Source organism: Jaculus jaculus, chromosome X (assembly GCF_020740685.1).
Source record: "Jaculus jaculus isolate mJacJac1 chromosome X, mJacJac1.mat.Y.cur, whole genome shotgun sequence".
Taxonomy (NCBI): domain Eukaryota; kingdom Metazoa; phylum Chordata; class Mammalia; order Rodentia; family Dipodidae; genus Jaculus; species Jaculus jaculus.
Genome location: NC_059125.1, coordinates 127214327 through 127236904, shown reverse-complemented (window position 1 = coordinate 127236904; position 22578 = coordinate 127214327). Strand labels below are relative to the sequence as shown.

Below are 22578 nucleotides of genomic sequence, written 5' to 3'. Positions count from 1 at the left end.
AAACAATATCCCATGGTAATTCCCTCCCTCCCCCCACTTTCCCCTTTGAAGCTCCACTTTCCATCATATACCCTCCCTCTCTCAATCATTCTCTCTTTTATTTTGATATCATCATCTTTTCCTCCTATTATGATGGTCTTGTGTAGGTAGTATCAGGAACTGTGAGATCATGGATATCCAGGCCATTTTGTATCTGGAGAAGCATGTTGTAAGGAGTCCTACCCTTCCTTTGGCTCTTACATTCTTTCTGCTACCTCTTCCACAATGGACCCTGAGCCTTGGAAGGTGTGATTGAGCCATTTTAGTGCTGAGCACTCCTTTGTCACTTCTTCTCAGCACCATGGTGCTTTCTGAGTCATCTGGAGGTCGCTGCCATCTGAAAAGAGAAGGTTCTCTAACCAAAAGTTAGAGTAGTATTAATATATGGGTATGAACATTAAGAGAAATACTTACTGGGCAGTTTGGTGAGCATAGCATATACATTTAGCCAGGCACCAACAGACCTTACACTCCTAGGGCTCAAGACTACCCCTGTTGTAGGTTTTCAGTATCAGGGATGTACTCCTTCCCATGCAGTGGGCCTCCAATCAAATTAGAGGACAGTTGGTTTCTCCCATAACAGACATGCCACTATTGCACTCATTGGGTCAGTTGGTCTGGCTGGCCCAAATATAAGGCTTTCAGTGTTCAATGTTGAATATCTTCACTGGTGATTTCTCTCTCTCCCATTGAACTTCATGCAGCATGGCTTTTGCCAGCTTTTTGTCAGCTGGTGTACATGGAGGAGGTTTTTAGCTCAGCTCCAGCAGGATTTCTCAGTGGCCTTGCAGCCCAAGTATGTGGAGTCTTCAGCAGTAGAGTCTTACCATCTATTCCTAGTGGGAAACCAAGGGCCTTAGCAATAGTCTATAATGTTTTGGGGCCATCATGGACCTCCCTGGCCAACAACTCACTGGAAGGTATCCCACCCCTGGCACTGAAGATTTTCTAATAACTACCTATGGCTCCTGAGTGTTCCATTGTCCAAAGAAGTAGATTTCCATATGACTTATTTATATCCTCTTAGATTTTAATTAGCCTTCTGTCCACCTTCCCTTTACTCAATCTAAATAACTTGATTTTTGTTACTTAATTTTTTCAAATATTTCTTGAACATCTATATTATACCACATTGTGAATTAAGAATTAAGGGAGGGCTGGAGAGATGGCTAAGCGGTTAAGCGCTCGCCTGTGAAGCCTATGGACCCCGGTTCGAGGCTCGGTTCCCCAGGTCCCATGTTAGCCAGATGCACAAGGGGGCGCACGCGTCTGGAGTTCATTTGCAGTGGCTGGAAGCCCTGGCGCGCCCATTCTCTCTCTCTCCCTCTATCTGTCTTTCTCTCTGTGTCTGTCGCTCTCAAATAAATAAATAAATAATTTAAAAAAAAAAAAAGAATTAAGGGAGAAAAAGTTGTCTTAAAATCAGTCCCTGACCTAAAGGAGCCACAAGCTAGCAGAAGGTAAAACTGTGCCCAAGAATTATAATTCAAGAGATTCTTTCCCAGTGAAGATTTCCCTATCAGTTCTCATTTCTTCTGCCCCTTCCAACCCCAAAAGCATATACCAAAACCCATTCCTGTAGGTTTACTCACTGTGTTCCCATACTACTGTACTCATACTTTTTTTTTTTTTTTTTTTTGGATTTTTTTTTTTCAAGGTAGGGTCTCACTCTGGTCCAGGCTGACCTGGAATTAACTCTGTAGTCTCAGGGTGGCCTTGAACTCATGGCGATCCTCCTACCTCTGCCTCCTGCGTGCTGGAATTAAAGGCGTGCGCCACCACGCCCGGCACTCATACTTTTATTATAGTACTTATCACAGTTATTGATATTTGGTTCTTTATATGTCTGTGCCTCTCATTGCACAAGTTCTTCCAGAGCAATAAATGGATTTTGTTCATGTCTGTATTTCTAGTCACTACCACAGAGCCTGGTGTAAAGTCAGAATGAGCAACATATAAAAATCACATTCTAGATAAGTGTTATGAGAACGTATAGGAAGGAATAATTAACTCCAAGAAGTGGCTTCACAGAGATGGTGACATTTGAGATGACTCTTGGAAAATGAGTAGGATTTGACAGTCAGAGACGGGTGTTGGAGGAGATGAGAGAACTGAGACGAGCACTTAAAACACAACCTAGAAATTTAAGAACTGCATTCACTGTGGCAAAATAACGCTATGAATTACACACATTTCCTATCTGTGTTGTAAACAAACCTAAGCAGGAACAGTACTTGCTAACATTTTAGCACACACTTTGAATTAATATACATTTTGAAAATAAGAATTATCCTTTAGAAAACTGACAGTTTAGAACATTTGTCCTTCCTCCTTGGACCCAACTCAGTCCATAAGTTGGCATGTTATTAAATTTTATTCTTGGATTTCAAAATCCTGTGCTGGCATTTCCTGGCTATCTAATGATATTCTCATGAATGCAGAGCCAATATGTAGCCATGCTGCAAAAGAGAAAGAAAGAGGGAGGGAGAGAGGGAGGGAAAGAAAAAAAGTACTTTGTCACTGGAGCCCAGTCTCTCTAAATCTGTTTCCTATGGGAGTTATTCTCCAGTGTTCAGAAAAGAAAAAAAAAAAAACAGGGTGTAACCTTGGAAATCTAAAATACCTCCCCAACTGCAACATTCCCTAAACACTTGCTCTCCTAGCTAGGAATTGCAAACCCAAATGAACTTGATTACTGCCTATATAAATTGTGGATTTAAAGGTTATTTGATGACATATATCTGTGTCCTTACTAATATTCACAGGGAAGCTAGTTTTAGCCTTAAGATATATGCCTTCATGAGAGACCACTGAAAAGTGAATAGAAGGAATAAAGTCCCTACAGATGAAGAAAGCACCAGCTCAGAAATGTGTCTTCAAAGTGCAGAAAAGAGCGTATTTCTCCCTCCCTCCCTCCCTCCCTCCCTCCCTCCCTCCCTCCCTCCCTCCCTCCCTCCCTCTCCCTCTCCCTCTCCCTCTCCCTCTCCCTCTCCCTCTCTCTCTCTCTCTCTCTCTCCCTCTCTCTCTCTCTCTCTCTCTCTCTCTCTCTCTCTCTCTCTGTGTGTGTGTGTGTGTGTGTGTGTGTGTGTGTGTGTGTTTTGTAAGGAAGAAAGCAGAGGCAACACAGAGGAATGACAAAAACTAATATTTCAGAAGTAATGTCTTTGGACACTTGCTCATTCTCACCAGGACTAAAATAGCACATGTATAAATAACCTAGCCAAGGATCATCCCTGATGTTGCCAGGTTAAAAGATGTGAGTGATAGACATTAGCAAGCTACTTTCAGAACAGTTGCCTTCAGGGGTGTGATTGGTGAAAGTTCATATTGGGGGTAGAAGAAAAACTGATTTTTGTTTTGTTTTGTTTTGTTTTTGTTGCTTGCTAATTTTCCTAAGGCTGTCAGCAGTCTGAGGTAAAATTCACAAATTAAAAATCTTTTTAGGGCTGGAGGGATGGCTTAGCAGTTAAGGTGTTTGCCTGCAAAGCCAAAGGACCCAGGTTAGATTCCCCAGGACCCACATTAGCCAGATGCACAAGGGGGCACATTCATCTGGAGTTTGTTTGCAATGGCTAGAGGAAGCTCATTCTCACTTTCTCTCTCTCTCTCTCTCTCTCTCTCTCTCTCTCTCTCTCTCTCTCTCTCTCTCTCTGTGTGTGTGTGTGTGTGTGTGTGTCTTTCTTTCTATCTCTCTCTCCCTCCCTCTTTCTCTGTCAAATAAATAAGTAAATAAATAAATAAAAATCTTTTGAGCTCAGATAACTTATTGACTATATGTCTCCCAATTGTTTAGTAGGTATATGCCTTTGCATATATAACCCACTTCATTGTCTTTCCTTATGTCATTCCTTCTTTATTACTTAATAGCTACCTATCACTCAAGAACTACTCTATTGAGCTGGGTGTGGTGGTGTATGCCTTTATTCCCAGCACTTAGGACACTGAGGTAGGTGGAATGCTGTGAGCTCAAGGCCAGCCCAGGACTACAGAGGGAGTTTTACCAGGTCAGTCTGGGCTAGAATGAGCCCCTGCTTAAAAAAAAAAAGAAGAAAGAAAGAAAAGATAAGATAGGATAAAAGAAAAGAAATATTCTATGGAATTCTAAGGTTCTTTCTAATCCTATCTTCTATATTAAGTAGTCCCTACCTACTTGGGCCAAAATATCTCTTTGTTCCTTAAACTTCAGTAATCTAGTCTATACCACTCAAGGTTGGCACTGATTCCTAATTATTTAATTAGAAACAATAAAGCCTAGTTGCTAAAATGTACACATTCTGTATGTCCTTGTATAACATATGTAATCTTTAAAACTTCTCATCTATTAAATGAAGATATAAATCCTCACTATGTCATAGGTTTGTCTGAAAGCTAATGGACAGTATAGCATACCAAGTACTTTACCTGACATAAGATAAGCATCCAATAATTAGTAATAGTGGTAGATGGAGGTGATGATAGCAGTGTTAATAAAAGAAAGTATTACCATCTCATTAGTGTCTTCAACTAGCTTGCACAATTTTTGTGGACAGGAATCATATCTCACATATACTTTTTTACTGTTTTTCCCTAACCCGCAGAATATTCAGTTGGCTAATATGATGTCTGCTGATGGTATGCTCAGCTGTTTTCAATACTGCTGTCTCAAAAACAGGAAATTTTATCAGCAGTATAATTGTCATATTTTATTGCCAATTATAAAGGCCCTAGAATCCCTTTTCTTGGTTTACATTCATTAACAGTTTAGATGGAAACTGCTCAAGCAATCGTATGCTAGCAGACTGGGAAGAAATAGGAAAATTCTTAATCATTTCAAACTCCTGTGGTGTATATATTTGAAGGAAGAGTAGGAGAAGAGTAAGAAAGGGAAAGGAGAGAGAGGGGAGAAAGCACACTAAAATGCCATCTGGTAAATAGCTTTGAAATTTCATGACTGCCTGCTGCTTCGTACTGTATTGTTTTAATCTTTTAAGAGAGCTGTCATTGAGTCCTTATCTACCACTTGTCCATTAACCATTTTCGTAAAGAGTTTGCCAGAGTTTACATTGATAAGTGAACTAGATACTAGAACCTTTACACAACAAATTATTTGGCCTGTCATTTCTTTTCAGCTGATAATAGTAGAACTCTGAATGTAGATTCTGCTGCAATGACACTACCTATGTCTGACCCAACTGCATGGGCCACGGCAATGAATAATCTTGGAATGGCACCGCTGGGAATTGCCGGACAACCAATTTTACCTGGTATGTTATTTTTAATCACTTCACAAGAACTTTTTATTGGCCATGTGGTAATAAATATAACAGTATGACACAACTTATTTTGAAGTTGACATTTTCCAGATTCAGCCTAGAGTGTGCAATTTTGTAATATGAGCTTTATAGACTGGGTGGCCAGTAGTTACTAGTACACTCATGACGGCACTTTGGGCATGCTGGGGGCATATCTGATGCAGGATAGGGTCACTGAATATTTAAACAGGTCACTGAAATAAAAGGCAACAGGATTTTGGCAAGTCATTGTAAAGCTTATCTGGATTTATTATAAATTTCTTAGAGAAGACAAATAAACATGGTCAGGAAAGAGAACTGACTTAAATAAATGTACTTTAAGTCCAAGATTCCTAAAAGGGAGAAAGGAATGTGACAATGACAGCAGCCCAAAGACTATCTTACACATTGAGTAATGCTGTTTACAACAATATATATGTATAAAGAAAATAATCCATACGAGAGTGTGTATAATGGACTAACTCCATCTCTACTAAAGATGAAATCAAGGGCTTGAGGAGATAGCCCAGCAAATAAAATGCTTGCTTTGCAATCATGAGGACCTGGGTTTAATCCCTAAACCCCACATCAAAAAAGTCTGGCATGGTACTGCACATTTATAATCTCAGCACTGGGAAGACAGAGAAAGGTGGATCCCCTGGGACTCAGTAGCCAACTAATCTAGCCTACTTAGAAAGTTCCAGGCCAATGAGAGACCCTAAATCAAAGAAGATATATAGCTCCTGAGGAATGATACCTGAGGTTGTCCTCTAACTTACACATGAATGTATGCATATATACACACCCATCTGCACATCATATACATGCATACACACAAAAATGAAATCAGAAGATAAAACATCACAATATCTAAAGGATTTAGTTTAGATACAAAAAAGCTAATGAGAGCTCATTAACCACTATACAGATGGTAAAGACATTAGGGAATTACCATCTCAGGGAGCCTGTGATGGCTTTTTAAGCAGTTTCAACATTACTCTCCCCACATTTATTTAATTGTGGTCCTATTTCAAAGCACAGCAAGACCAGACCAATGTAGAAGCTTGTTGCTTAAAGTGTGCTCTATCTAATCTGGGAATTATCTTGAATAACAGAATACTAGACCCTATCTCAGACCTACAGAACAGAAGCTATATTTTCATAGCTTCCCCCCCCTCCCCCGGTGTTTCACAGGCCTATTCTTGTTGAGAAACAGATCCAGAGTGACTCCACTTTGTTGTGCCATTTGTTCATATAGTTACTTACTCCTTCAATTTTAGGAGTCCATTTAGGTTGTCATGGGCAGCAGTGTTAATAATAAATTAAGAGATGCTTAATTGGATGGCAGAAAACAAGCATTTGAGCAACAAAACATGAAGATAAAATGTAGGTGAATGAGAAATGGATGGAGAAAGAAAAAAAGAGGTGGGATCTAATATGATAAAGGCAAAGTTACACCAAAGTGTAACCATGCCATACCATGGGCTGTAAGTGATATATCACATTCTTCTCTGTCAGACCATGGCTGAGATTAATAACCATGAATTTTCTGGTAGCTAGAATGATTGGACCTTGGATTTTCTTAGGTTTTAAGTGACTACTGAACTTGTTTTACAGTGAATGTTACTGGGACAGCCATTACTACAGAGTGGTGAAAATCTCAGACTTTGGATTTAATTTACTGGCTTCTAAGCCTTTTTCTTTCATTAACTAGTATTAGAAAGTTATAAATCTTCTAATACTCAATTTCCTTATCAAAACAATTAAACAAATAGTTCCTGATTCCTAGAGTTATGAGAATTAAATCATGCTTGGAATAATGCCTGGCACATATAAGTGTTCAAAATCTTTAAAAATCATTACAAACATATTTTTCAATGACATTTCTAAAGGAAGTAATGAATTATACATTTAGCATTTATTATTTTATTATAATATATTAAAACAAAAATAGTAATATTATTTAATAGCTCCAAGTGATATGGCTCTGAGTTACAATTTCTGATAGTCTAAGGTAGCTATACAATCTGACTTGGCAGTCTGGACCATATGGGTAAATGTTCCAGGAAAAATCATGAGGCTACATCTGGTCTGAGGCCAAGGGTAGGAAAAATTAACTGATGTTAGATTATTTGTAAATTACCATAACTAAGCATGAATCCATCCTTACAAAATAATCTCTATTATTTATCCAACCCTCTATAATGTGAAGTAGAAAAGCTCTAACACAAAACAAACTTCAGGGCTGGAGAGATGGCTTAGTGGTTAAGGCATTTGCCTATATAGCCTAGTAACCCAAATGTGATTGCCCAGTACCCATGTAAAGCCAAATGCACAAAGTGGTGCATTCATCTGGAGTTTGTTTGCAGTGGCTGGAGACCCTGGCATGTCTGTTCTCTCTCTCCTGATTCTCTCTATATTTCTGTACTTGTAAATAAAATAAATGAAAATATTTTTAAAAGACAGCTGTTTGAAAAAGTTCACAGTTTTATAAGCAAACATTTCAGGCCAAAATTTGAGCCAGGGTTATTAATTAGTATGGTTGGAAAATTGGGGTAGTATTTTTTTAAACAGTAGCTCAGAGGGTTGTCTGCAGAGATATAACTATGATTATTGCTTAACAATTCTGCATAAACTTGAGTCTTTGCCTTCTGGCCTGCTTGCTATATTACTTTGGACAAGTTGTTTGAGTTCTTTACCTCAGTTGACTCATCCATAAAATGGGGATGCTTATAACTCAAGATTGCCGTGGAGATAAAAATAGCATACTTAACATATTGTTTGGCATATAACAAGCACTCAGTAAATGTTCACTGTCATCACTATTACTATTGATGTGCTATATACTCTGAGATTAAAGAAGCACTATTTTCCTTTGAATGGTTGCTCAGCTATAGTTACACTGAAATAAGAAATCATAAATTTGAAATGGCAAGAGTGGTTTTAACATATCCCTCCATCTCCCTTTCCATACATCTTGTTTTCTGAAGTAATATACAGAAATGGCTTCTCAAGGTCTCTTAAGACTTGCAATTCAGTGATCTATCCAGTTGCTATGTTATAAGAAAAGTTATCTAATTTGAAACCCAGTCTTAGCAATGTTTATGTTTAGTGTACAAACCCCCTCTTGTCTAAAGGATACTAACAATAACACTACATTATGCTATACATTGCAAAACTATGTCTACAGTTACTGGGAATAGGTATGAACTGATTTTCCTCCTATAATTTATTTTTCCAAATTTCATTAACAACTTCCATGATTATAAAACACATCCCATGGTAATGTCCTCCCTCCCCCCACTTTCCCCTTTAAAACTCCATTATCAAATCATATCCCCTCCCTTTCTCAATCAGTCTCTATTTTATTTTGATGTCATGATCTTTTCCTCCTCTTATGATGGTCTTGGGTAGGTAGTATCAAGCACTATGAGGTCATGGATATCAAAGACATTTTGTGTCTCAATGGAGCATGTTGTAAGGAGTCCTACCCTTCCTTTGGCTCTTATATTCTTTCTGTCACCTCTTCTGCATTAGATCCTGAGCCTTGAAAGGTGTGATAGAGATATTGCAGTATTGAGCACTGCGGTCACTTCTTTCCAGCACCATGATACCTTCTGAATCATCCCAAAGTCACTGCCATCTGAAAAGAGAAGATTCTCTACCAAAAGTGAAAGTAGCATTAATATAAGGGTATGAACATTAAGAGAAGTGCTTACTAGGCAGTTTGATAAGCATAGTACATACATTTACCTGGACAGCAGCAGACATCACACCCCTAGGGCTCATGCCTACCCCTGTTTTAAGTTTTCAGTATCAGGGATGTATTTCTTCCCATGGAGCGGGCCTCCAGTCCAATTAGAGCGCAGTTGGTTTCCACCATGATAGACATGCCACTATTGCACCTGTTGGCTCATTTGGCCTGACTGGCCATATATAAGGCTTGCAGTGTCCACTGTTGAGTATCTTCACTGGTGATTTCTCTTTCTCCCATTGAACTGCATGCAGAATGGCTTCTTCCAGCTTTCTGTCAGCTGGTCTACATGGAGGAGGTTATCATCTCAGTTCCAGCAGGATTTCTCAGTGGCCTTGCAGCCCAAGTATGTGGAGTCTTCAGCAATAGGGTCTTACCATCTATTCCTGGTTGGGAAACCAAGGGCCTCAGCAGTGGCCTATAATGTTTTGAGGGCATCAGGGACCTCCCTGGCCAACAACTCACTGGAAGGTATGCCATCCCTGGCACTGAAAATTTTTTAGCAACAATCTGTGGCTCCTGAGTGTTCCATTGTAAAAGGTAGGTTTCCATATGACTTATTTATATCCTCTTAGATTTTGATTAGCCCTCCCTCCACCTTTCCTTTACTCGATCTCTTCCCCTGACCTCACTTTGGGTCTTTTCACCCCCGTTAATCTATTCTTCTACTTACATATATACAATAGGACAATTTAACACTGAGATTAGGACGTGTATTTAGATTTAAACTGCCTAGGTTCTAATCCCTGTCCACCAGTAGCAAGCAGTGTGATTTCTGGCACATCACTTAATTTCTTTATAAGATGCCTCCATTTGTTCTATAAACTGTAAATAATAGTAGCACCTCAGTTATAGGGCTGTTATGAGGATTTATTAGCTAATCCGTGGAATGTCTTACAGTGATATCTGTCTCACAGTAATCCCTGAATTAACTAAACTATTACTATTATTGTTTAAAGTTCATATATGAAATAATATTTAGTCTTTTTTAATTTTTTTTATTTTAAGCAAGAGAGAATTGGCATGCCAGGGCCTCAGCCACTTAAACTGAACTCCAGATGTTTGTGCCACCTAATGGGCATGTGCAACCTTGTGCTTGCCTCACCTTTTGTATCTGGCTTATGTGGGACCTGGAGAGTCAAACATGAGTCCTTAGGCTTCACAAGCACCTTAACCACTAAACCATCTCTCCAGCCTTATATGTATTCCTGATTAACAACTTGACTGGATTGAGAGATGCCTAAGAGATTAGTAAAGTATGTCCCTAGATGTTCTTATAATAATGACTTCAGAGATGACTGACATGTGAGAAAGCACCTGAGGGCTAAAGACCTACACTAAATATGGGAAGCATCGTCCAATAGGCTATGGCCCAGATGGGATAAAAATAAATAAAAGACCAGCAGCATGTGAGTATATATATTGCTGCTGCCTGAATACATCAGATTAACTTCTTCAGTACGTCAATGTGGGATTACAACAGTGAATCTCTTGGGATCCTCCAAGCCTCTTGCCTTAGTCTGGGGCTCCATTATTAGTCTCCCATGTGCTTTGGCTTTCAGCTTTTTTGACCAGGTTCCCTTGTGTCTTCAGCATGCAGAGAGAGGGCCATGATTGGATTCCCATGCCACCAATTTTATATGCTAAACTAATGAGTCCCCTTTTATAGTTTCACATATATATAATCTCCATATCTTAGATAACCCTGACTAATGCAGCAAAGCATTGAATTCTGGTTTATTCTTACTGTGATCTATGAAAATGAACATGGAGGGGGATTTTCTGTGGTGAAATATTGGACAGTGGTGGGTGAGTGGGACAGTATGTATTGCCTTCTCTATGTAAGTCTGTTAAGGACTTCCATAGAAATGTAAGATTGACACAGTATTAGTTACTTTTTGAGTTGCTATAACAAAATACCTGACAAGAGGCAACTTAATGAAAGAAGAGTACATTTTAGTCCATAGTTTACAAAAATATGTAGTCCACTATGGTAGGGAAGGCATGGCAAGAGCAACAGATGAGGCAGCTTGATCACATTGCATCCAGACAGGAGATGGAACCTCAAGCCCACCACCAGTGACCCACTTCCCCTAGTAAGGCTCCACTTCCTAAAGTTTCCAAAACCTTCCCAAATGCCATCATCACCTGGGGGCCAAGTATTCAACCACATGAGCCTATAGGGGACACTTCATATTCAAAGCACAATGAGCACCATATTCAAATGCTGCCTACCCTTCTACCTGTTAAGGTCTAGGGTACTAGACCTTTTTTATTTTTTATTTTTATTTTTATTTTTATTATGTCATTGATTAACCTACTTCTCTGGCTAAGAAGGGAACCAGTGGGGGAGAGAAGAGAAATAGTAACTATGTAAAAGGGTTTAAATAAAATCAAAGTATTTCTATACATGTATGAAAGTATCCTGATGGGAACCACTGTTTTATATAATTATTATATACTACTAAGTATATATTAAAATTAAAAAATACATATACAAGTCATCTTGAGCCAGGCATGGTGGCACACACCTTTAATCCTACCACTCAGGAGGCAGAGGTAGGTGAATCACCATGAGTTTGGGGCCACCCTGAGACTCCATAGTGAATTCCAGGTCAGCCTGGACTAGAGTGAGACCCTACCTCGAAAAACCAAAAAAAAAGTCATCATATGAACCTCGTGTAGCTATTTCCCCCAGTACCTTTATTGATGGTTTAGTAATATGGCTATTTTTTTTTTTTTTTTTGCCCCTTGGGCAGTTTCCTATTGAGCCAGCAAAATGTTCTTTGTCCTGTCTCATCTTGGCTGTTGGTGACAACAGAAAAGACTTTATCATGGATTAAAACCATATAACTCATAAGCTTTCTTGACTTCCCCCAGAGAGTTCAAATCTATTCTGTCATAGATGCTGAGTTTCTTAGACACACATTTGTCATGAAATCAATGTCTGACATAATTATTTTCTTCTTTGAGTGCAGAACAGAGATAGGCTACCTCTGGCATTTGGAATGGAGCTGTCATTCATTTAATATAGACTTAGGTGCAGCTGCTATTCAGTAAAATTAATCCAGAATTATGGCAGGTCAGAAGATCCCCTCTTACACCTCTCTTTTCTGTAAGAGTATTTTGCCAAAGTAGTCAAGTAAGATGAATGTAAGCTGCCACATGAAGAAAAGAATCTACAAGGATTATACTTTTTGGTTAAAGAGCATGATTCTGCCTCAGTCATCCCAGATGAAACCAAGGATAAACCCATTGAATACTGCTTAGTGGTTGTGATGCATGGAAGGAGAAGAGTCTCTCATTATGGTGTCTCTATTGTAATGACTCCACCGTGAGCAATAATGGAAATTATAAGCATGTGGATATTATTTCCAGAGCAAGAGCCTACCCCATGATGGGTTTTGTTGTTCTAAAAGAGACAGGTCTCACTGAGCTTGGAAGATTAACTCTGATGAAAAGAGAAAAGATGAAGTTTCATGTCTTTTTTAAAAAATTTTTATTTATTTATTTGAGAGCGACAGGCACAGAGAGAAAGACAGAGGGAGAGAGAGAGAATGGGCGCGCCAGGGCCTCCAGCCTCTGCAAACGAACTCCAGACGCGTGCGCCCCCTTGTGCATCTGGCTAACGTGGGACCTGGGGAACCGAGCCTCGAACCGGGGTCCTTAGGCTTCACAGGCAAGTGCTTAACCGCTAAGCCATCTCTCCAGCCCAAGTTTCGTGTCTTTTTTTTTTAATTTTTTTTCGTTTATTTTTATTTATTTATTTGAGAGCAACAGACAGAGAGAGAAAGAGGCAGATAGAGAGAGAGAGAGAGAGAGAGAGAATGGGCATGCCAGGGCCTTCAGCCACTGCAAACAAACTCCAGACACGTGCGCCCCCTTATGAATCTGGCTAATGTGGGTCCTGGGGAATTGAGCCTCGAACCAGGGTCCTTAGTCTTCACAGGCAAGTGCTTAACCACTAAGCCATTTCTCCAGCCCAAGTTTCATGTCTTTTGACAGACCACTTTTTATGTCATCTCCTGAATGTGGACTAGACTTAGGAATGTATTATTGTTGATGTGATCTACAGGTACAGAGTAATTTCAGTGGCAAATAAGGTAAGATCCTGAGATAGAGCCCTCATCATCATCACAGTGGATAGTTTGCTAAGAGAAATAACATGTAAAACATTATACTAAATAGAATTAATACTCTCCAAAACAAAACCAAGTCCTACTAGTGATAGTACTCTCAAGACTGCTTATAAAGTATACACCTGGAGATACCTGAGTAGTCTCCAAGATGTCATGCATGATCCCATATTTGTACAATGCCCAGCAGGCAAATCAGGAAAGACGACATTGCCATTTGGTTTGTACACAACAAAGAGCAGTTCTATACAGTGCAGTGGAAAAGATCAAAATGTTACAGTTATTTATCTTGAATCTATTAAAGTGACTTTAACAAAATGTGTAAGTTATATGATCTATGCATTGTCAAGGTTTTCTCCAGGAGCAAGCATATCATGATTCACTTGGGTGCTAGTGTCAATGGGATTAACTGAAGCATAAGGGAACAAAAAATAGGTAGTCGACATAGTAGACTGGATATTGAGGCACCTGTAAAAGCTGAAGCCTGGTCATGCCTCCCAAGAACTATTCCATAAAAATAGATACTTATGCTTTTGCTATCAGTCTGTGGAAATAAATTCTGAGAAGCCATTTCATATGAAAATATTTTAAGCTATTTAAAACCTTTGGAAAGGTACCCAGAGCTCAAGGGCTACCCAATCTTTGAGATAAGGATTACATGGCTTTACCTAGATGAAAAATACATAAGTATACAATCATAAAAACAATCCTTTTTTTTTTTTAAGATTCTCCATGGTAACTGTTAGGAAGGATCTGAGTGATACTATTTATTTATTCATTCACTCATATAAGAAATATTCACTGAAGCCTGCTGTATGAAAGGTACTAAGAGAATCCCTGGGAAGAAAGCAGTGAACAAAAAGACAAAGATTCCTGCCCTCAAACTGGATGCAGTACTTTTATAACCCCATACTTTCTCCATAATGAAATCTGTTCTCAATTATGCGCTGCCTCTTGAGTCATAGCAGTTCAAAGGCTTCCCATCCAATTTTTTTTTCTCATTTCAATATCCATTCATTTAAAACTTGACCTAGGCAAAAGGGAGAACCAAAAGGCTTAATCCTTGCCTTCAACTCTAAGTTCATTGGCAGAGGCAATAAGAGAAACGCCACTACTCTACAATAGAGTAAGAGCATTAAAATTTTCACAAAAGTGGGCTGGAGAGATGGCTTAGCAGTTAAGCGCTTGCCTGTGAAGCCTAAGGATGCAAGTTCGAAGCTCGATTCCCCAGGTCCCAGGTTAGCCAGATGCTCAAGGGAGTGCACACGTCTAGAGTTCATTTGTAGTGGCTGAAAGCCCTGGCGTGTCCATTCTCTCTCTCTCTTTCTTTCTCTCTCTCTCTCTCTCTCTCTCTCTCTCTCTCTCTCTCTCTCTGCCTGTCACTGTCAAATAAATAAATAAAAATATTTTTTAAAAAAAGAATTAAAAAAAATTTCACAAAAGTGTTCTATTAACCAGGGTAGGGTAAAGGGGAGTTCTAGGTAAATAGTTGTAGTCAGGTTCATAGAAGAAGTGACATGTGGGCTGGAGAGATGGCTTAGTGGTTAAGCGCTTTCCTGTGAAGCCTAAGGACCCCGGTTCAAGGCTCGGTTGCCCAGGTCCCACGTTAGCCAGATGCACAAGGGGGCGCACCCATCTGGAGTTTGTTTGCAGAGGCTGGAAGCCCTGGCGCGCCCATTCTCTCTCTCTCCCTCTACCTGTCTTTCTCTCTGTGTCTGTCGCTCTCAAACAAATAAATAAAAATTTAAAAAAAAAAAAAGAAGTGACATGTGAGCTAAGTGTCCAGGAATGACTAGGATTATGGTGGGGCCAGTAACTAAAGAAGTGTCTGGACAAAGGAAACAAAATGTCTCTAACTGGAAGGTATGCAAGAGGAGATCATATAAGAGTGGTGAACTGCAGAGTTAGAGTTGAATTCAGTCACTTCGTCCCACAAAGATTTTGGAGAAAGTTATAAAAAGAAGACTTTAGTATAATAAAAAAAGTCTATAGTTCAACTAAAGTAAATGAACATCTGGGAAATTATAAATGAGAATAGAAAGAGCAGGTAGAGAGATTAAAATTAAAATGTGCTGGTTTCGAAAGTTGAGACATACTTGTGACCAAGCAACCAGAATAGGGACAAATGAGCTTGATTACTTTTGAAGAGAATATACACCAGTAATGGGGGGTGCTTTCCATAGCTTTAATACTTCAGAAAGAAATTTTTTTCTAGAGTTTCATATGCAGAAGTTTACAATAACTGGAGTAGCTGAGTGATCTCAAAAGCTTATGCATTACTGTATAGCCCAGGACTAGTGAATGTTACTTTTCCTAGTCTGCTAAAAAATATAAAAATGAAAAATATAATGCATTTTCCATGAAGCTAAACTTATATTGAAATGATTTCTTCTTATTCTGAGATTACTGATTCTATCATTTGTTTAAAAATGTTCTGTTGGGCTGGAGAGATGGCTCAGCAGTTAAGGGCACTTGCTTGCAAAGCCTAGAGGCCTGGGTTTTATTCCACCATTCCCATGTAAAGCCAGATGTACCAAGTGGCACATTCTTGGAGTTCTTTTGCAGTGGCAAGAGGCCCTGGTATGTCCATATTCTCTCTCATTTCCTTATTTTCAAATAAATTAATATTTTTAATGTTCTAATCTTTATGAAATGCAATATTGATATACTGGTTGTTTCTCTGTTATTTTCCCACACATCTTCTCTTGGCAAATTTAGGTTGATATATTTACATAGATAGATAGATGGATGAATAGATAGATAGATAGATAGATAGATAGATAGATAGATAGATAGATAGATGATAGACAGATAGACAGATTACATAATATATATACATATGTATGTCCACATATAATATATAATTTTATTCATCTTTTAAATCCATGGGGATAGGAACCATAGATATAGTTGAAAATATCCTCATTAATTCTATAATGGTGTTCAAAGCATCCCTGGATGAGAATTGAGAGCATGAATTGAAACCTGTCAAATATTATAAAATGGCAAGCATACATTGTAAATGAATAGAAATAAGTAGAGAGAATATGGGCTACAAGGGCAGATATTTGCAAAACCATGAACTATGAGAGTGAAGCTTCTTAAAGGATAATTTGGGATGATAGTTGAGATATATTGAAAAGACTTTGTGAACTAAAATTTGTCATATACCCACCCAAGCTCAGCTTGCTAGCTTGTTTGCCATTGTATATGAGCCAAGTCCTTTTTAAAAGAAAAAAATTGTTTTTTTTATTTTTATTTATTTTTACTTATTTGACAGCAACAGACAGAGAGAAAGAGTGGAGAGAGAGAGAGAGAGAGAGAGAGAGAGAGAATGAGCGCACCAGGGCCTCCAGCCACTGCAAATGAACTCCAGATGCATGTGCCATCTTATGCATCTAGCTTACGTTGGTACTAGGAAATCGAGCCTTGAACCGGGGTCCTTAGGCTTCACAGGCAAGTGCTTAACCGCTAATCCATCTCTCCAGCTCTCTTTTTAAAATCTCAAATGGGCTGAAAGAAGTTGTGGTACTTTGAATGTATGTCCCCCCCAACAGACTCAGATGTTTTATAAAGCTTGTAACTTGAATTTTCAGCTGCCTGGCTGGAATGGTTTCACTGGGTGGTGGAGGATTCTGGGGTCCAGGCCTAAGGTGTGTTAGGGAATGGATCTGATTTCAACATAAAGTTTTGAGCTCTGCCTAGTACTCTATTTGCTGCCCTTGTGTTGTTGCTTTTGATGTGTGCTGGCTGGTGTTGGTTCCTGTCTGCTTGGATCTGTGAAAGGAGGCCAATCTCTTCCACCATTGTGGAACTTTCCCTGGATCTGTAAGCCTGAAATAAATCCCATTTCTCCCCATAAACTGTGTCTGTTTGAAAGTTCATCCCAGAAATGTGGAGCTGACTACACCAGAAGTATTTCATGATCTTCAAGGAAAACATGACAGATGTCAATGGTATTTCAGATTCATTGAGCAAAAAACTTTGGGAATGTGTGCTTTTAAGAGCTCTCATGATAAGTATAGGATCATCTTGCCACTCATCCAGGCTCTCCAAAATCTAAGTGCTTTCTTCAGGTCAAGGGACTAAGAAGTCTCTTAAAGGATGTAGAAAGAAAGACAGTCAGAACTTGAATGAGTTAAAAATTCTTAATATTCAGACATAATTCTAAATTTTCTGATGAATGTTTTAGGAACTCTAAAGAAATAACAATAATATCCCAGAAATGTGCAGCTGAATTGGATCACAATTTTCTATAAAATAGCCTAATTGTGGATATATAATTAGGTCTTTTTTGGAACACTAACTTTGGAATAATCTGTGGTTGAATTTCAGTGGTTTTACTTTGAGTACAAACTACCACTGGCACTCAAGAGTCACTGGAATACATAAAAAGTTAGAAGTGGAGCCAGTCCTGGTGGTTCACTCTTACAGCACCAGCACTTGTGATGGAGGGACAGGAAAATCATGAAATTGATGTCAGCTTGAGCTATATAGTAGACCAGCCTGAGTTATAGGGCAAGCCCCTGACTCAACAAAATAAAACTATTATGGCACTTGGATGGAAAGAAACCACTAAGTAGACACACAGCATTTCTAAGAATAAGAAGGGCCTTAAGCTTGCTAGAATCAGGATTCAATTCTAGAAAGAGAAACAGCATAGTAAGTGTGTCATGTCTTACCTCTGCCTCCTCCATTTCATACATTACAATAATTCCAACATCTATAGCTCAGAGTTGAGACAATACAGTTTTAAAAGAAACCTCTATCTTATTTAACACTGTTATAATACATATGTTAAATATCTCAATAAAAGGTTCAAATCTTAGAAATAAGCAATCCTGAAATAACTTCTTCAACAGAAATATATAAACAGAAATATATAAAGCCCACTACAGCGATGAGTAGATAAATAGTAAGCTTCAGTAGACCAAGGGCATTTTTGTTTTCTTTTGAACTCATGGATATTGTCTGAGACAGTGTTGTAAGTAAGAGTTATAGATTATGTGGCCTTATAATTTCCTCTTCTGCAAAATAAAAAATAATAATATTGTCTATCCCTTAAAGATTGTTGTGGAGATTAAGTTAGTTGATATGCACAAAGGCTGGGAATTTATAAGTACTCAATTAACAGATAGCTAATAGTATAGATGTCATCCCTCTCTCCTGTCAGGAAGTAGAAGTTGCATTTTACAAGACAAACACCATTACGAACTGGTCTGACAATAAATATCAAAAATTAAACCATAAAATGGGCATGAGTAATGTCATTGTTAAGCATCAAAGATGGGAAACTTCTTAAGTTTCTAGGGTTTAATAAACAACCATACTCTTAGTACATCTAGTAGACTGTCAGCCTCCCGGCATTATTCCAACTGGCCCATCCACAAAGCAATAATGCAATGACCATAATTGTTCTACAGAATTCCAAAGCACCTTTACAGTAATATGAGAAAAACGCATGGTCAATAGAATTTGAGTGTTTAGTATCTTTTTTTATGTTCATTTTTAAAGAAATAATTAACTCTATTAACCCATACCATCCATACTGGATGCTCTCCTTGCCTATTACTGTATATAATGCTACTATCAGTGAATTGAAACAATCAGTTTACTATCCTGTCAGATTTTCTGGAAAAGGGACTTAGGCATGATTAATATGGGCAATTCTTTGATTCCCTGTGATATTAACTGAGATGCCTCAATTGTGACCATATGGTCTGGAGGTTCCAAGACGTCACTTGGACACTTGGTAAAGCAAATAAAGGACTGTGAAAAACGATATTCCCTCCATCCCATTTACTTTAAACCCTCTCCACATAGTCTCTCCAGCATGGAGGTCAGATGCTTTATAGGCACTCCAAGTTCCTATAACATATGCATCCAGTGACAAAAAGTAGGAATTTTATATTTCTTATGGTTTAGCTTCTCTCAAAGAAGTTTTAGTGTTTTCTTGCTTACCTTAAGTCTTCGTCAACAGTAAGAGCAGACTGACCTGATAACATGAAGAGGGGAGAACAGGTCAGGAACCCAGCCATAGCAGAGGTGCTGGTAGCAGCAGCAATAGCAACAACAAGGGAGGCAACAACAGTAATGAGAAAGCAACTGAAGAGCTCTAAAGAGCATCCAGGGCAGGAAAAATAAAGACAGGCATTAAAGACAATAAAGGGCTGTGAAAATGAGAAAATGTAGCCACTGGTCACTGCAACAGTTTCAGAAAGGTACCAAGGGCCAAGGGTCTCATCTTGGACCCAAAAGCTGTAAATTAGCCACTGTCAAGGGCTTAGGATCCCCATACTCTAGGTCAAAGAGCTGTCATAATTTGTTGCTGTAGAGCTACGGGTCGTGGCATCTGAAGTCTCTATGAGGGCTATAATAATACCATGCTTCTGCTATCTGATGCCCCAATCCACTGGTGCCAAAAACCAAGGCTTACAATAGCTACCATGTGCCATAACTGTTGATGGTTAAAGTCCAGAGCAATAAATCTCAACCCAAGTGCCTCTTGTTTCTCACACCCAGGGTAATAGGAATAGGCCTCAACGCTTGGGTCTTATTGCTGTAAAACTCTGTATCCTCCAATCTAGTCTCCTAGGCCTTGGATACTCAAATGCCCAGAAATGCAAGTATTGTAAAAACTACTCCTCACCTACCCACAATTTCTATCCCATAGAACAAAGGACCACAGCCAGCTGATTGTTATCAGATGGACATTTAGATGATGGACTAATAGCACAGAAGTGACATTTGTACCCACTATCACTTACTTGTTCAGAGAATGGAGGATAATAATGTCAAATTCAATAAGGTCCAGTTAGTTGCTAGGTAGCAGGAAAGCCCAAGTGTATACTGAAATATTACTTGAAATCATGTGGTAGAACTGCACTCTTGCTATGAGTAGCAAACTGGCCCAACTAACACAAGCATACATTTGCAGCATTTTGAAAGGGGTTGGTCTGGAAGGCACATGAATCAGAAGAGGGTATTCAGACCAATACCTTATGGGTCTTTCATCAGTGACTGTGCCAAGAGTCAAGAAGACCGTGGGAAAAGAGTGTCAAAAGAAGCTATGAGAGCAAAGCAAAATAGGGGATTTTTCTATGAAAAGGACTTTGGAGGAATACTTTGGCCTTTCCACAATGCTTTTGTATGAGAAGTTTGAGTTCCTAATATAAGTGGCAATAAAAAGGACTTGGTACAGTACTTCTCAATCTAGGCCATGAGCCAAAATAAGGGAGGGAATTTCTTATTTCTTTCGTGCTGTATTCCCAATACATTTTAAATTTAAGTTTGATTTTTCAGGTTTTGTATATATCCGTGATTCCTGGGGAGAGGGTTGTTTTGTTTTGTTTTGTTTTGGGTTTTGGGCATTAGAAATACACTTTGTATTTTAATGGTTAAAGACAAGCAAAAGAAGTATTCAATATGATAGAAGCTTTGGAAATGTTATGTATAACTTGCCCTCCAGCAAGTCCTGCTGGGCAGAGTAGCCTATGGAAATCTTGGCATACTGAACAAAAGGAAGAAGGGGTGTTTATCAGCTCTATCTTTAGCCATATGTTATGAATTCATTTGCTTTTAAATGAATTTATAAAATATTAATGTAATCATACCAAACTGCCAAGTGGTGAGTACATCCGCAATTACATTATCCTATATATTCATTTTTTGTTTGTCTCCATTTATTAGTAGACAGTACATGGAGACAGACATTTCCTTCTCAGTTTAATGAAGTGATGTTTCTGTAATCTGTAGTAAGGTAGAATTGTGAGTGACAGAGCTATATGAATAACAATGAGGAGTAAGGCAGAACAATAAAAGGAAGACAAACATTTCAATACCAGGGGAATATAGATGGGATTGTTTACCTGGCAAACAATCCAATCTGATCTTTTAGTAAGGAAAATTAACAGTTTGTAAATGGGTGAAATAATGTTAACAATTTCTCCAAAATTTTATGCACAAGGAATTACATTTCCCAAAGACAAGTGGCATTCTGAATCAGAGTATTCTAACTCTGCAACATGGGAAGACAGGGGGCCAGACGCCTTAAATTCTCCAAAAAAAAGGAACCTAGGACCCACCCACCCCCAGTCCCTGATAGGACCCAACATAGAGGAGGCTTGTCCCAAATGTTTGTGGAATATAATCATGAATGTGTGAGGCATTCATGAATTTGTCAGTATATGTTTGCATATTTTGCTCAGAAGGAAATAAGCTTACCTATGAAGACTATCTTGCCAGAGATCTTCATATCTGTTTTGTCCTTTTATTGCTGAAGTGAATGTCATTGTTTTGTCCTGCTTTTACCTGAAAATAAATGGGAGCATAGAGATGTTAAGAAAGCTGTTTTAAGGTCACATAATAGTTATGTGCAAGAGAATAAAGATAGGAGAACCATAGCAGAGAGGAGATGTACATGCATGTTCATATGAATGTTGGGTGAGGTAACATGAGGATTGTGTCAGGGTTCTCTAGAGGAATAGAATGCATAAAATGTATATATAGTACAAAGGGAGATTTATTAGATTGGCTTACATGATTGAGGCTGTGACTGTCTACACACTAGAATGGCTGAGAACTCATTCTACAAACCATGGATGCTTGAGCAGTCCCAATCTGGAGCGGAAGGCCTGGAAGTTTCCTGCAGAGCCATTGGTCTTCAGTCCACATTGGTAGGCCTAAGATACTGGGTTCTGATAACAGCCAAGGATGGAATCAGCAAGCAAAAGCAGTCAAGCAAGAAGCACTTATATTCCTTTGGACCTCCTTATATCTAGCTAGACTTCTGCAGGAGGGTGCCACCCATTCTGGCAGAGGTCTTTCTCGCTTAGTTAATCCTTCCTGGAGATGCCTTTGCAAGTCAACCCATACGCATATCTCTCAGTTGATTGCAGAGCCAATCAAGTCAATAATCAAAATGAATAATAACATAGGTTAAAAGTAAATATTTTCATAAAACAAAATAACTTTGGAGAAAAATTTTCCATCCTTAAACGTTTCTAAAGTGTGAGCATCTCAGGAAGACAGACCTGTGAGAAGATGGAGATACAGTAGCATGTTTGGACTGACTTTACAACAGGGGATTCCCATGTGTCACTTCCTTTCCCATCTGCCCAGACATAGGACTCCTTCTTCCTGGGCATGTTAAGGCTAAAATTCTGCTTCTGTTGGAAGCACAAATTCTCTGAGCTGCCTAGACCTACCTCATCCAGCACCTTAGAGAACCACCTAGGAACTTCAATACCACATAAAGTATATCTTTATAGACATTACCCTTCTGATGTGTGTTGAGCATAGTGAAGTCTCTGTAAGTAGTGCCTGCTGCTGTTAATGCAACTGCCTGTGCTTTACTAAAATAACTTTGTACAGTACTTCC

The 22578-nt window shown here is 38.8% G+C and overlaps 1 protein-coding gene across 9 annotated transcripts in view; it reads left to right on the top strand.

Annotated features, from left to right (window-relative positions):
- Enox2 (ecto-NOX disulfide-thiol exchanger 2) overlaps window positions 1-22578 on the top strand; it is a 343811-nt gene that overhangs the window by 232881 nt on the left and 88352 nt on the right. For all 9 annotated transcript variants that reach the window (XM_045141079.1, XM_045141083.1, XM_045141080.1 and 6 more), the window contains one exon: window positions 5148-5282. In XM_045141079.1, the coding sequence (XP_044997014.1) occupies window positions 5148-5282 (135 nt within the window). The remainder of the gene's footprint in view (window positions 1-5147; window positions 5283-22578) is intronic.